We start from the raw sequence: 15,000 nt of genomic DNA on the forward strand, positions 1-15,000 counted from the left end.
AATATACGGTATGTACGGTATAAAAACCATTACGCCTATGGAAAGTCCCCATAAAACATGAAAACCTAACGTGTGTGTGTGTGTCTGTGTGTGTGAGAGAGAGTGTGTGTGTGTGTGTGTGTGTGTGTGTGTGTGTGTGAGTGTGTGTGTGTTTTCTAAAGCACAGATCGCAGCGAGTGCAGGAGTAATTCTGTGTCCTAACACCTCTGTAGTGTCCAGCCAGCAGAGCCTCATTATCCAGGAATCCCGATCAATATTCGGACTAATGTCGGAAACGCGAGAGCGTCTGAGTAGGAGTGTTAAGCTTGTGTGCATTTCTCCTCTCAAAGTTAATTGATAGAGTCACAAACGGATGGCATGCGATCTCATTAGAAGTAATTAGCGTCAATCTGGAAAAATAATTGCAGAGTAATAAAAGAGATGATTTTTCCTGCAGCTTTAGATGAAGCATGTGTAGGGTTGGTGTTTATTCTGTAGAGAAGATGAATGTCCTGCTCATGCCGTTCTGCAGAACGCTGGTTAAGGTATGAGTGACAGAACACCACAGAAGGTTTTAATTTCTAAAGGTCAGGAAGCCAGAAATCTCTCAGAAGAAACAGAGCAATGCGTCTTTGTTGGCAGACACAGAAGAGAGAGACGGGATTGTGTTGTGCAGATGAGGGATTTGCCTGAAATCCTGAGATATTTCAACGTTATTAAATATGTTTTCTTAACTTACTAAGCTTTCCCTGTGTGTTATGGCAAGTAGCAAGAACAGTCTTGACTAAAGTGGGAATTAGAGAGCATAAAAACGGCCAAAATAAAAGCATTCTCTGATTTTGGTGTTTCTGCCCAGCGGGTCCGTTTTTTTTCACAACTGTGAGGTAAAAAAAAAAAACCTGTTGCTGGACACAATCTTGTGTAAGACTGAGAACCGGTAAAGACTGTGGGAGATGGCGACTCTCTGAGAAAACAAAGGAAATTAACATCTGAACTGATTTAACTCACGGGCATCGGAAGCAAAACACATGTGTGTCGGTCTCTCAGAACATTTTTACTGGAGTAGATGCCATTTACATTAAGTACAAATATTTGCTAAACGTCTGGTTGGACAAGACAACATTAAGGAAATCACAATATCACTGAGAGCAGGAATAGTGTAGGGGTGAGACTCATGGCATCAAGATCATAAAAGAGCATCCATCCATCATAAAAGAGCATCCATCCATCATAAAAGAGCATCTATCCATCATAAAAGAGCATCTATCCATCATAAAAGAGCATCCATCCATCATAAAAGAGCATCCATCCATCATAAAAGAGCAACCATCCATCATAAAAGAGCATCCATCCATCATAAAAGTGCATCTATCCATCATAAAAGTGCATCTGTCCATCATAAAAGAGCATCTATCCATCATAAAAGAGCATCCATCCATCATAAAAGGGCATCTATCCATCATAAAAGAGCATCTATCCATCATAAAAGAGCATCTATCCATCATAAAAGTGCATCTATCCATCATAAAAGTGCATCTATCCATCATAAAAGAGCATCTATCCATCATAAAAGTGCATCTATCCATCATAAAAGAGCATCTGTCCATCATAAAAGAGCATCTATCCATCATAAAAGTGCATCTATCCATCATAAAAGAGCATCCATCCATCATAAAAGGGCATCTATCCATCATAAAAGAGCATCTATCCATCATAAAAGAGCATCCATCCATCATAAAAGAGCATCCATCCATCATAAAAGAGCATCTATCCATCATAAAAGTGCATCTATCCATCATAAAAGTGCATCCATGCATCTATCCATCATAAAAGTGCATCTATCCATCATAAAAGGGCATCTATCCATCATAAAAGAGCATCCATCCATCATAAAAGAGCATCCGTCCATCATAAAAGTGCATCTATCCATCATAAAAGTGCATCCGTCCATCATAAAAGTGCATCTATCCATCATAAAAGTGCATCCGTCCATCATAAAAGTGTATCTATCCATCATAAAAGTGCATCCATCCATCATAAAAGTGCATCTATCCATCATAAAAGAGCATCTATCCATCATAAAAGAGCATCTATCCATCATAAAAGAGCATCCATCCATCATAAAAGAGCATCCATCTATCATAAAAGTGCATCTATCCATCATAAAAGTGCATCCGTCCATCATAAAAGAGCATCGATCCATCATAAAAGTGCATCCGTCCATCATAAAAGTGCATCTATCCATCATAAAAGTGCATCTATCCATCATAAAAGAGCATCTATCCATCATAAAAGTGCATCTGTCCATCATAAAAGTGCATCTATCCATCATAAGACATTTTGATGTAAAAACTAACATTATAAGTGCACCCCAGAAAACATTATAAAACAATGCCGTTCATGATTCTGTGTGAAATGACCTCTGTTATGATTGTACTGTTGCACTCTTTTTGTTCAGGTGTTAATACAGTATGCAAATCAGGGTGGTCATATGTTAATGAGCTCATTGTTTAACACGTCATTTTGAACCGTCTAGTTTATATTTGAAGAATCTGAGAAGTTTGCATTGTGAATGTTATGACTGCATAATCTTTGATTCAACTCTTTGTCGATATGCGTTATATTAGTGTTGCCAAGTGGAAACGTGGGATCATCTGTTAATATTAAACAGCGACCGTTCATTTGATTTTGTGTTTGACATCCCAGTAAATGAATAATTCCAGGAGAAACGTTGTTTTGGCGAGGATCTCTCATGGAGAGAAATCCATTTGCAGGTCCTTTATCAGAGGAAACGTGAATTAATGAATCTATATATCATCCACTGGAATGGATTCATAATTTTATGCCAAACGATTGCACACTTCATTATAATGCATGAGTGATGGCTTAAAAGTCTGATAAATGAGCCCACTTCACTGATAAATCTCTCTGTTTTCCAGGGCTCAACCGCGTTCAAACCAGCATGGCTGCATTACGGCCGGATCTATTCTGACTGAAGCTGCTCTCCCAAAATCTGTGTGACTCACCAAGAACTGCTCTTCAGCCAAAAATATCTCCTCAGCAAATGCCAAAGTGCTTTTAGCTTTGTCCTTGCTATCCGCTTTGCAACCTCAGTGACACCAGCCAACAAACTCAGAGCCATGAGTGTCTCCAACCATCGCAGATGTGCTCAAAAAGATCAGAACCCTTTCCCCACAACATGTGTTAAAACATCTACAGAGCTTCAGAGCCGCGTTTGCAGAGCGTTCTGACACTTTCGATCTAACCGGACGCTTGGGAAGATGCACTGACAAACCTTGATAGATCACGCAGACAGCAACAATGCCCTTCTCGCTGTTCTGGAAGATGTTACAGCTGCACATGGTTATGAACATGTCAAAACATCCTTCCAATTTATGACTTTATGACAAAGGAATCCTCAGCGTAATATGTTTAGCTCCGCATGTTTGTTTCTTCACCCACAGCGGTTTTCCACAAACTTGCATCATTAAAAGGACATTGAGGAATGACACTGCTTGAATTTCCTCAAGGATCTGCTGGAAATGCAACGGTTTTCTTGGAGAGAATCCGATATTAAGTGGCTCGCAATCAAATGTCTGGACGTCTTGAGCACATGGTTCCCCTTAAGGACAACATGACCCCGGCGTCGAACTGCACCAACTGCAGCCAAGCTCTCGCCCCGGAGCTGAATGTCGTGAAAGCCGTGGTTCTGGGAACAGTGCTGGCGATCTTCATCATCTTTGGCGTTCTTGGCAACATCCTGGTCATCCTCTCGGTGGTTTGCCACCGTAATCTCCGCACGGCTACTCATTACTTCATCGTGAACTTAGCGGTCGCGGACCTTCTCCTGAGCTCCACAGTTCTTCCCTTCTCCACGGTCTTCGAGATGCTCGGTCGTTGGGTCTTCGGACGGACTTTCTGCGACGTTTGGGCGGCCATGGACGTTTTATGCTGCACCGCATCCATCATGAGCTTATGCGTGATCTCGGTGGACCGCTATATTGGCGTTAGCTATCCTTTGCAGTACCCGTCCATCATGACGGAGCGGCGGGCGCTGTTTGCACTCATCGGCCTGTGGGCGCTATCCATCACCATCTCCATCGGGCCGCTTTTCGGCTGGAAGGAACCAGCGCCAAAGGACGAGTCCATATGCAAGATAACCGAGGAACTCGGCTACGCCATCTTCTCCGCGCTGGGCTCCTTCTACCTCCCGCTGGTGGTGATTCTGTCCATGTATTGCCGCGTGTACGTGGTCGCAAAGAGGGAGACTCGGGGACTTATTAGTGGACAGAAAACGGAAAAGTGCGATCACACTACGGAGGCCGTGACCTTGCGGATACACCGCGGGAACGCAACGGTGTCCGAAGACAACCGGACACACTTCACACTGCGTCTGCTCAAGTTCTCACGGGAAAAAAAGGCGGCTAAGACCCTGGGCATCGTCGTTGGATGCTTTATCCTTTGTTGGCTTCCGTTCTTCCTGGTTCTTCCGATCAGTAAGTGTTTTTTTTTTTACATTTGATTATAGGCAGTGTTGGGGAAGCTACTCTGAAACAGTAGTTTGACAAGCTACTTATACATGAAAGTAGTTAAACTACAGTCAAGCTACCCTTCTGAAAAAGTAGTTAGATACACTACAAGTTACTACCAAAATGTAGCTAGCTACATCGAAACTACTTTGATTTTCTTCTCCTTTTTTTTTTTTTACAATTAAATTGCATATTAACTGAATAATCGTTAATGAAGAATGTTTTAAGCTAAATGTTTGGGGTTTAAAACAACACAATGCAATACAATTATGATAAAAGTAAAGTTTTATTTTGTAAACTATCCAAATATACAATACTCAAATGTTGTCTATATCTCAAACTGACTGTGAAAGTGCAAAATCGCTACAAAAGTCATGTCCTATCAATGCAAGAACAAAATATAAGCAACTTTGATACACAGGAGTAGACAAAAATGCATAAATATATATATATATATATATATAGTGGGATAATCAATTTAAAAAGGCTATTATTCACCTGTATGTGCTTGAAGTCTTCGACGCAGACATCGCTTTAATCTTTTGTTTGTATAAATCAAGTGTAACCTTTACTAGTCGATTTGTGTGAAGTTATCAACCCACTCCTGTACGTCCTTTACATAATCATCAGACGATCTCTTCTTTGTGAACCGTAAAGCGCAAGATGCGCGATGAAACAAAAGATGGCGGTAACGCGCGATTTTAGTATGTGATCAGAAGAAAACATTGCAGGCTCGTCAAAACACAAAACCGAATGTAGCTTTTGATCGTGCTACACCGCTACTTGCTGGAAAAAGTAGTTAGCTACTGGAAAAGCTACATTGTTTTAAAAGCAACTGAGCTACTGACAAGCTACTGAAAAATGTAGTTAAGTTAGTAGCTTAGCTACTTGTAGTTAACTACTCTCCAACACTGATTATAGGCAAATACCTGCTTTTTGGAACTGTAGATAGAAATCTAAGCCAAAAATGCACTTGTAGAAAAATAAATGATTTTTGGCTGTAGGAAAAATTTGTCCCTTTTGACTTATGTTCTCTATTTTAAACCACTTCAGCTCACCGACCCACCCGCAGGTCCAATATTGCATCATCATAATCATTTGAAAAAATCTATAAGTTGTACAGCACAAAACTAGACATATATGGTATCGTTTGAAAGATTAGAACCTCAGCTTTCTTGATAACCCAATACGTTTTTCATTTATGCTACATTGAAAAAGATAATAAGGTCTGAATTTGATCCCCCGCAATGACCCCCCCCCCCTTGAGAAAATCATATTAAATTTCATATTTATATCATACAATCTCACCAAAAATAGACAAGTCATATATCAAATGAAAGCTCTTAACCTCAAGAATATCACGGTGCAGGTTATTTCACTGATCCAACACTTTACAGTTACGTTATTATCAAAAGAATCACGAAGATGAAAATGACTCCTTTGAACAAGCAAACACATGAGTCATATTCCTGTTCGGATCAATAACGTGTTGTGGAGCTAATTGCCTCAAACGCTATATCAGCTCGTTCCTTAGATTGTTTTCTTCAAAATGAGACCATTTTCACATGTGTGTGAGCAAGCATGGCCAAACCACAGTGTGATATGTCACCGATGTCCAGATCAAAACATGTGATGCAGACCAATACTCTTATTATCCTTAGTTTTGATCGTCTTTGTTAGCCGCAATTTTTGATGACGTCATCACGTATTGCGTCATACGTCAAAAAAGCTGAGTATCTCAGCTTTCTATAGACATGTCGATCACGCTTCTAGACCAATCAGAGCCTGAGATCTCCCTTTACAAAGTTGAGGAGGCGGAGCCTTCTTTATGATATCCTAGAGTAGGAAGTTATTAGATAGTTTGCACAGATTAATCTCAATAACTTTTTTTTGGAAGGAGATATCAAGAAAATTCTTTTTTCCCCTGTTTCCTGACATCTAGTGGAATCCATTTTTTCTATTGGAAGTATTTTTCACAGCTATTTTTCAAAACAAAACATTGAAAAAAGTGACAAGTTTTCTTTTAAAATAATTTATATAACATTGTTTTTCTCTTTTCACAGTTTTGCTTTTTTTCACAATGTGCGAACCAATTTAGAGTGCAAATATTTAACGAGGCCTTTTATATGCAATTCTTCTTCACTATTTGTGAAAGTTTGTGACCATCATTTTTAGAATGACCCCTAAAGAAAAGCCTGGCCTGGTCGTATATGTGCATTATCTGGAAGAATTATGAAATCATTTTTGTTTGATTGCATTGGCCATTTTGCATTGTGCTATTGAAATGTAAGCATTACATTTACATTTAGTCATTTAGCAGACGCTTTTATCCAAAGCAAGTTACAAATGAGAGCAATAGAAGCAACTAAAAGAGTCAAGGGCAACAATATGCATATTCTCAGTTAATCTAGCACAGAACAAAAAGTTTTAATAAATAGACAAACAGAAAGTTTGTCACTGTAATTTTTAGAATGACCCCTAAAAGAGACTGTTTGGAAAAAGCCTGGCCTGGTCGTTTATGCACTCTAAAAAATGCTGGGTTAACAACAACCCAGGTTGGGTTGAAAATGGACTAACCCAGCAATTGCAACCCAATTGCTGGGTTTGTCCATTTTCAACCCAACCTGGGTTGTTTTTAACCCAGCATTTTTTAGAGTGTGTGCATTATCTGGAAGAATTATGAAATCATGTTTGTCTGATTGCATTGGCGATTTTGCATTGTGTTATTGAAATGTAAGCATGGTTAAAGTTTATGAGATGTCGACCTTTCCCTGTTCAGATTGATAGGAGTGTGTACTGTGTGTCCAAGATGGCCACCAAGTGAGCCAATGTACCTCAAAAAAGATTTCATCAGTGGACAGTGTGGTTTAAATTACTATAAGATTGAAAATCATCAGAAGAGGAAGCATCCAAGCTGAGATTCTCTTTGTATTGTGTGAAATATGTGGTCCGTACGTGTGATTATCTTGCGTTTGAAGTGAGATGGGAAAATAATGATCTCAAGTGGGGTAAAATGCTACCATGTGGCGAATTAAGAAGATCAGAGCAATATTTAGGTCCACACTGGCTTCGACTGTTAAAAGGGTCATAAACTGCACTGTTTTATAATGTTTATAATAACGTTAATATAATAATGCACTTATAACGTTAGTATGATTTTTACATCAAAAATGGTCATAATTAAGAAATAAAAGGCATTTTCCTACCCTGATTTAAGCCTCTGATTCGAACGCTCTGTTTGAAGGAAGTGTCTGTGAGACTTCAGTGTAAACGCCCACTGCTGTGATTGGCCACTGAGACTTCAGTGTAAACGCCCACTGCTGTGATTGGCCACTGAGACTTCAGTGTAAACGCCCACTGCTGCGATAGGCCACTGTGAGACTTCAGTGTAAACGCCCACTGCTGTGATTGGCCGCTGTGAGACTTCAGTGTAAACGCCAACTGCTGCGATTGGCCGCTGTGAGACTTCAGTTTAAACGCCCACTGCTGCGATTGGCCACTGTTAGACTTCAGTGTAAACGCCCACTGCTGCGATTGGCCGCTGTGAGACTTCAGTTTAAACGCCCACTGCTGTGATTGACAGCTGTGAGACTTCAGTGTAAACGCCCACTGTTGCGATTGGCTGTTGTGAGACTTCAGTTTAAACGCCCACTGCTGCGATTGGCCACTGTTAGACTTCAGTGTAAACGCCCACTGCTGCGATTGGCCGCTGTGAGACTTCAGTTTAAACGCCCACTGCTGTGATTGACAGCTGTGAGACTTCAGTGTAAACGCCCACTGTTGCGATTGGCTGTTGTGAGTCTTCAGTGTAAACGCCCACTGTTGCGATTGGCTGTTGTGAGACTTCAGTGTAAACGCCCACTGCTGCGATTGGCCGCTGTGAGACTTCAGTGTAAACGCCCACTGCTGCGATTGGCAGCTGTGAGGCGTCAGTGTTAATGCCCACTGCTGTGATTGGTCGCTGTGAGACTTCAGTGTAAACGCCCACTGCTGTGGTTGGCCGCTGTGAGACTTTACTGTAAACGCCCACTGCTGTGATTGGCCGCTGAGACTTCAGTGTAAACGCCCACTGCTGTGATTGGCCACTGTGAGACTTCAGTGTAAACGCCCACTGCTGTGATTGGCCGCTGTGAGACTTCAGTGTAAACGCCCACTGCTGTGATTGGCCACTGTGAGACTTCAGTGTAAACGCCCACTGCTGTGATTGGCCGCTGAGACTTCAGTGTAAACGCCCACTGCTGTGATTGGCCGCTGTGAGACTTCAGTGTAAACGCCCACTGCTGTGATTGGCCGCTGTGAGACTTCAGTGTAAACGCCCACTGCTGCGATTGGCCGCTGTGAGGCGTCAGTGTAAACGCCCACTGCTGCGATTGGCCGCTGTGAGACTTCAGTGTAAACGCCCACTGCTGCGATTGGCCGCTGGGAGGCGTCAGTGTAAACGCCCACTGCTGTGATTGACAGCTGTGAGACTTCAGTGTAAACGCCCACTGCTGTGATTGACAGCTGTGAGACTTCAGTGTAAACGCCCACTGCTGTGATTGGCTGCTGTGAGACTTCAGTGTAAACGCCCACTGCTGTGATTGACAGCTGTGAGACTTCAGTCTAAACGCCCACTGCTGTGATTGGCCACTGTGAGACTTCAGTGTAAAAGCCCACTGCTATGATTGGCCGCTGTGAGACTTCAGTGTAAACGCCCACTGCTGTGATTGGCCACTGTGAGACGTCAGTGTAAACGCCCACTGCTGTGATTGGCCACTGTGAGACTTCAGTGTAAACGCTCACTGCTGTGATTGGCCACTGTGAGACGTCAGTGTAAACGCCCACTGCTGTGATTGGCCGCTTTGAGACTTCAGTGTAAACGTCCACTGCTGCGATTGGCCACTGTGAGACTTCAGTGTAAACGCCCACTGCTGTGATTGGCCGCTGTGAGGCTTCAGTGTAAACGCCCACTGCTGTGATTGGCCGCTGTGAGACTTCAGTGTAAACGCCCACTGCTGTGATTGACCACTGTTAGACTTCAGTGTAAACGCCCACTGCTATGATTGGCCGCTGTGAGACTTCGGTTTAAACGCCCACTGCTGTGATTGGCCGCTGTGAGACTTCAGTGTAAACGCCCAATGCTGTGATTGACAGCTGTGAGACTTCAGTGTAAACGGCCACTGCTGTGATTGACAGCGGTGAGACGTCAGTGTAAACACCCACTGCTGTGATTGACAGCGGTGAGACGTCAGTGTAAACACCCACTGCTGTGATTGACAGCTGTGAGACTTCAGTGTAAACACCCACTGCTGTGATTGACAGCGGTGAGACGTCAGTGTAAACACCCACTGCTGTGATTGACAGCTGTGAGACTTCAGTGTAAACACCCACTGCTGTGATTGACAGCTGTGAGACTTCAGTGTAAACACCCACTGCTGTGATTGACAGCTGTGAGACTTCAGTGTAAACCCCCACTGCTGTGATTGACAGCTGTGAGACTTCAGTGTAAACACCCACTGCTGTGATTGGCCGCTGTGAGACTTCGGTGTAAACGCCCACTGCTGTGATTGGCCGCTGTGAGACTTCAGACTTCACATCTTTGCATATGAAATAAGTATTACATATGGAACTCTCTCGAAAAGTTTAAGCACGTCATTGTCGTCCATCTTGTATTTCTCTTCTCTCCTCGTCATCTCACTAACACGCCAGTGGGCGGGGCCAAAGTTACAATGATGAAGTAGGCGTTGATTTTGGTCGAACATGAAAGTTTTCCGGATATTCTTATAGTATGATGACCTCTTACACGTCAAAAGCTCAGGGAAAATTGGATTTTTCAGTTCATGACCCCTTTAACACACTCAGGGTTCAGCCGTTATCCAGATCGAAAGACTCAACTCGCTGGTGGCCCTGCAAACCTTCAAGTGTTTGTTGTGCCAGTGCTTTAAAACATGTTTGTTTAAACCTACGCTGAGAGCGTTCTCTCAGACAACAGGGTCATGAGTGTTTACGCAATACGTTTGGCTCCAGAAATGAGTTTCACAGAGAGTCAGAACGATCCATAATTCCCTTAATGCACAGCAGAGCTTCTCGGGTTCCCCAGATATGAATTTGAGCGGTTATTATATTTCCCACCCCTGCAATAGGGCTCTTGTGAGACCTTTCGGTTCAAGGTCAGTCCGAGTTAAACCACATAATAGAGTCTGGAAAATACAAAGAATCCAGTATTATAATAATAATAGCATGGTTTACTGAATCTGTGGGAGTCTGTTGACTCAAAAGGACACCAAAATGTTTATGAATCTGTGTGTGGATTAGTAAAAAAAGCATGATTTGCACGATACTAAACACTTGCTCATTAACTGGTCTTAAATTCTACATAATAGAGTGTTTAATAAAACTCAGGGGATCGCATGACCTTATCAGCACGACTCGGTCTGAGACACTGGAAAGTTGTGCGTCTAATGTTACGGCGATCAATGCGTCTCTATTTTTGCATGTATAGCATCTCACAAGAGACAGAATGAAGTCGCAGTTTAATACGTGATAATTAAAAACAACAGGTTAATTGTTTCCCAGGTAAAGTAAGGACATGCTATTTTCACCACGGCACGCTCATAGATGCTGTGTGGTATACTATCAAGGGATTTTGCTGATAAATGTGTGTATTAGGAGGAAGTATTTGCCCTTAGGACAGACAGTCTTCCCTTTAAATCTTCTCTCGATGCTTCCAATACAGTGAAGGGAGTCGTTTTTATGCCTCCACTGCACTAAAGTCAGTGATCATACTGCAGGAACACAATGACTTATAACAGCAGCCGGGGAAAAAGCGGCATGGTAAACGGTTTACCACATTATTATTGCAGTCTCAATAGTTGAGTCTTTATGAGAGTCAGTATGCAACCACCGGAGAGAACACCCTAGCAACCGCATAGCAACTGAGTTGTGCATGGGCGAACACTTATTTTTAGGGCCCGAGCACCGATGATGCGAGAATATTGGAATTGCTTTGATTATTATTTCTTAAATTGTTAGATTCTTCTTTCAATTTTATCAGGGCCTGAGCACCGATGGTGTGAGGACTCTAGTGTAATTTCACATCTTTGAGGGCCTAAACATGCTCGTAAACTCATGAAGCTTTGCACACGCGTCAGAAGTGCCGAACATTTATGTCTGATGTGGGTTTCAGAATTAGACGTGACAAAATGTCTCAATAGCGCCACCTACAAAATTTCAATTAAGCGCCGTTCATGCTACGTTTCACGTACGAGTGTGAGATTCGGTACCTACAAAAAAGTCTCTGGGAGCAAAATCTGAAAACCAACAGGAAGTGAGATATTTAGAATTTTCTTTGCAAAATGTTTGCAGTTTTGTCATAACTAGTTTTTTCTACATTAATTTGGTGATTTACTGTGAAATTATTACATTATAAAATATATTAAAAACGTGTTTTAAACAGAAAAATGTGTGAATAATCTAGTTTAAAACAGCACTAAAAGAAAGTTTACATTAAAAATATATTATGCCTACCCACTATCTATCTAGCTTTTGTATTTATTGCATAGCATATTGTATGTTCAGGGATGACAGACTGATAAGCAGACATGCTCTTTATGACTGGATGTCACTTTTGAAACTTTGCGTTAAAAGTGGCTCTCCTATTGATTTTGTCCCATCAGTGTGGCTCTCCTGAAAAAAATAGCGAAGACCACTGGTCTAATGTTTCGCTTCTGAAATCAATCACATCTTTGAGGGCCTAAACATGTTAGAAGTGCCGTCTGATATGAGTTTCAGAATTAGGCGTGACAAAATGACTCAATAGCGCCACCTACAAAATTTCGACAAAGTGCCCCTCGAGCTACATTTCACGTATGAGCGTGAGATTCGGGTCACACATGTAACAGCCCAACACCTACAAAAAAGTCTCTGTGAGCAAAATCTGAAAATCAACAGGAAGTGAGATATTTAGAATTTTCTCTGCTAAATCTTTGCATTTTTTTTTCATTTTCAGACGTCGTACTTTAACGAACTCCTCCTAGAGATTTAATCAGATCAACATCATATTTGGTCAGTCTAATCTTAAGGCCTTGGTGATGTTATATTGTGAAGATCTTGAGTTTTCGCTGAAGGGCGTGTCTGTGGCGGCCTCACAAAGTTCGATATTTCGCTCTTCTCCCAAATTAATCGCATCTTTGAGGGCCTAAACATGCTCGAAAACTCATGATGCGATTCATTTCAGAGGCGAAACATTACACTTTGTGAGGCCGCCACGGACACGCCCTTCAGCGAAAAACTCAAGATCTTCAGAATATAACATCACCAAGGCCTTAAGATTAGACTGACCAAATATGATGTTGATCTGATTAAATAGGAGGAGTTTGTTAAAGTACGACGTCTGGAAAGGGCAAAATTTGCAATTTACGTCTGATATGAGTTTCAGAATTAGACGTGACAAAATGTCTCAATAGCGCCACCTAAAAAATTTAAATTAAGCACCGTTCGAGCTATGCTTCACGTTCGAGTGTGAGATTCGGTACACACATGTAACAGCCCAACACCTACAAAAAAGTCTCTGGGAGCAAAATCAGAAAACCAATAGGAAGTGAGATATTTAGAATTTTCTCTGCAAAAATATCATGCCTTTGAAAACTAAAGAAAACAACAGGATAAGCGCTTTTCTGTTTCTGTTGTAAATTAAGTGTGATCTGCAGTGAAGTCACAATCGTGTTGCATTATGGATCTTCCTGAAGGGTACATATTGAGTACACTCTAAAAAATGCTGGGTTAAAAATAACCCAAGTTGGGTTGAAAATGGACTAACCCAGCAATTGGGTTGTTTTAACCCAGCGATTGGGTTGTTTTAACCCAGCAATTGGGTTGTTTAAGCAAACATTTAACCCAACCGCTGGGTTAAAACAACCCAATTGCTGGGTTAGTCCATTTTCAACCCAACTTGGGTTATTTTTAACCCAGCATTTTTTAGAGTGTAGCGTCTGTAAAGCTGAGGACAGATCACACACACATCAGGGGAAGATGAACGGAGGACTTCATATACAAATGATCCAGAGAGAAGCAAATGTGATAATAGGCCTTTAGATATAAAATGAAGCACCTCATGCCATTGTAAGTTAATATTTCATTAATTTAACAACACATTTGCATATTAATGGTTCACAAGTAAACAGATTTTTCAGTAAATATTTTATTGTATTTTATTTTTAAAATTATTTACATTTCTTTCTTTCTTTCTTTCTTTCTTTCTTTCTTTCTTTCTTTCTTTCTTTCTTTCTTTCTTTCTTTCTTTCTTTCTTTCTTTCTATAGCACTACACTCTTTTGGGTTAAAAACAACCCAAGTTGGGTTGAAAATGGACTAACCCAGCAATTGGGTTGTTTTAACCTAGTGAATGGGACGTTTTAACCCAGTGGTTGAGTTAAATGTTTCCTTAAAACAACCCAATTGCTGGGTTAAAACAACCCAATTGCTGGGTTAAAACAACCCAATCGCTGGGTTAAAACAACCCAATTGCTGGGTTAGTCCATTTTCAACCCAACTTGGGTTGTTTTTAACCCAGCATTTTTTAGAGTATAGACAAAATCGAGGGGTTAGTAAATCCAAATACACTGCCCTCGGCCACTTGACGAAGTTGAATGCACTTCAAAATGGCGGCGGGATTCCCATGAGGGGAAGTGCTTAGGGAAGTTTATGTCTAAAAGTGGAGTTAAACGCAGCCAATGTGTGACCACAGTCGACTGATGACGCTTTTGGGATGTTTTAATCACCTGTAGCCGAGTCTGTTAGTGTATGAACAAGCTCTCCTAGTGCTCTATGTGCCGTCTATCTCCAGTCAATCCACTGCTAGTGTTTCAGGGAGTGAACACACACCAAGACGTGTGCATAAGGTCAAACTTTAACATTGAATTCATGTCATGAAACTCTCACATGGCACAAACTCTCTCTTTCCTCTGATCATTTGCCCTCACACGGAGCCGTGGGGAATGAGGCGGGAGCAACTGCTCAGGCTGAAAAAATGAAATTGAAAACGAGCTCAGTCATCCTGTGTTTGCACAGTGGATGCTTAAAATGCAGGAGGGATCTATGAGGCTTTAATAAATAATGTGCATCAGTATCTATGGTTAATATTACATTAGAGCTAATATTAAAGAGCAGCGGGCTTGACATTAAGAAAAGCACAGGCTAATGTTTTTATGTCTACAAGTTTGTCGACATGTCATTCTCTGTCTCCTTGACGATACTGATATCATGAACAGATAAGGCACATTATTGGATAGATTTAACTTTAGTAAAACAAAAAACGTGATAATATTAAAATAATACAAATATTTTTAAATACTTGTTATTGGAATATCCACCACTGCATCTCCACATTCATTTTAATTCGCTATATTAAACGAATTAAACATTATTTATTTTATTTTACGTTATAATACTCAGGGTTATTATCGTTAACTAATACTAAAACCATACATTTTTTAAATAATTTAATAAACACTAAT

At 41.1% G+C, this 15,000-nt stretch overlaps 1 protein-coding gene across 1 annotated transcript in view; it reads left to right on the forward strand.

Annotated features, from left to right (window-relative positions):
• Positions 1-3,571: 3,571 nt before the first annotated feature.
• The window catches only part of adra1aa (adrenoceptor alpha 1Aa), a gene marked incomplete at both ends in the record, with an annotated part of 24,424 nt that continues 12,995 nt past the window's right edge, over positions 3,572-15,000 (forward strand). Inside the window, one exon of the mRNA XM_079827388.1 lies at positions 3,572-4,475. Coding sequence (XP_079683514.1) covers positions 3,572-4,475 — 904 coding nt within the window. The remainder of the gene's footprint in view (positions 4,476-15,000) is intronic.

This window comes from Gobio gobio (assembly GCF_949357685.1).
Source record: "Gobio gobio genome assembly, chromosome: 10".
NCBI lineage: Eukaryota > Metazoa > Chordata > Actinopteri > Cypriniformes > Gobionidae > Gobio > Gobio gobio.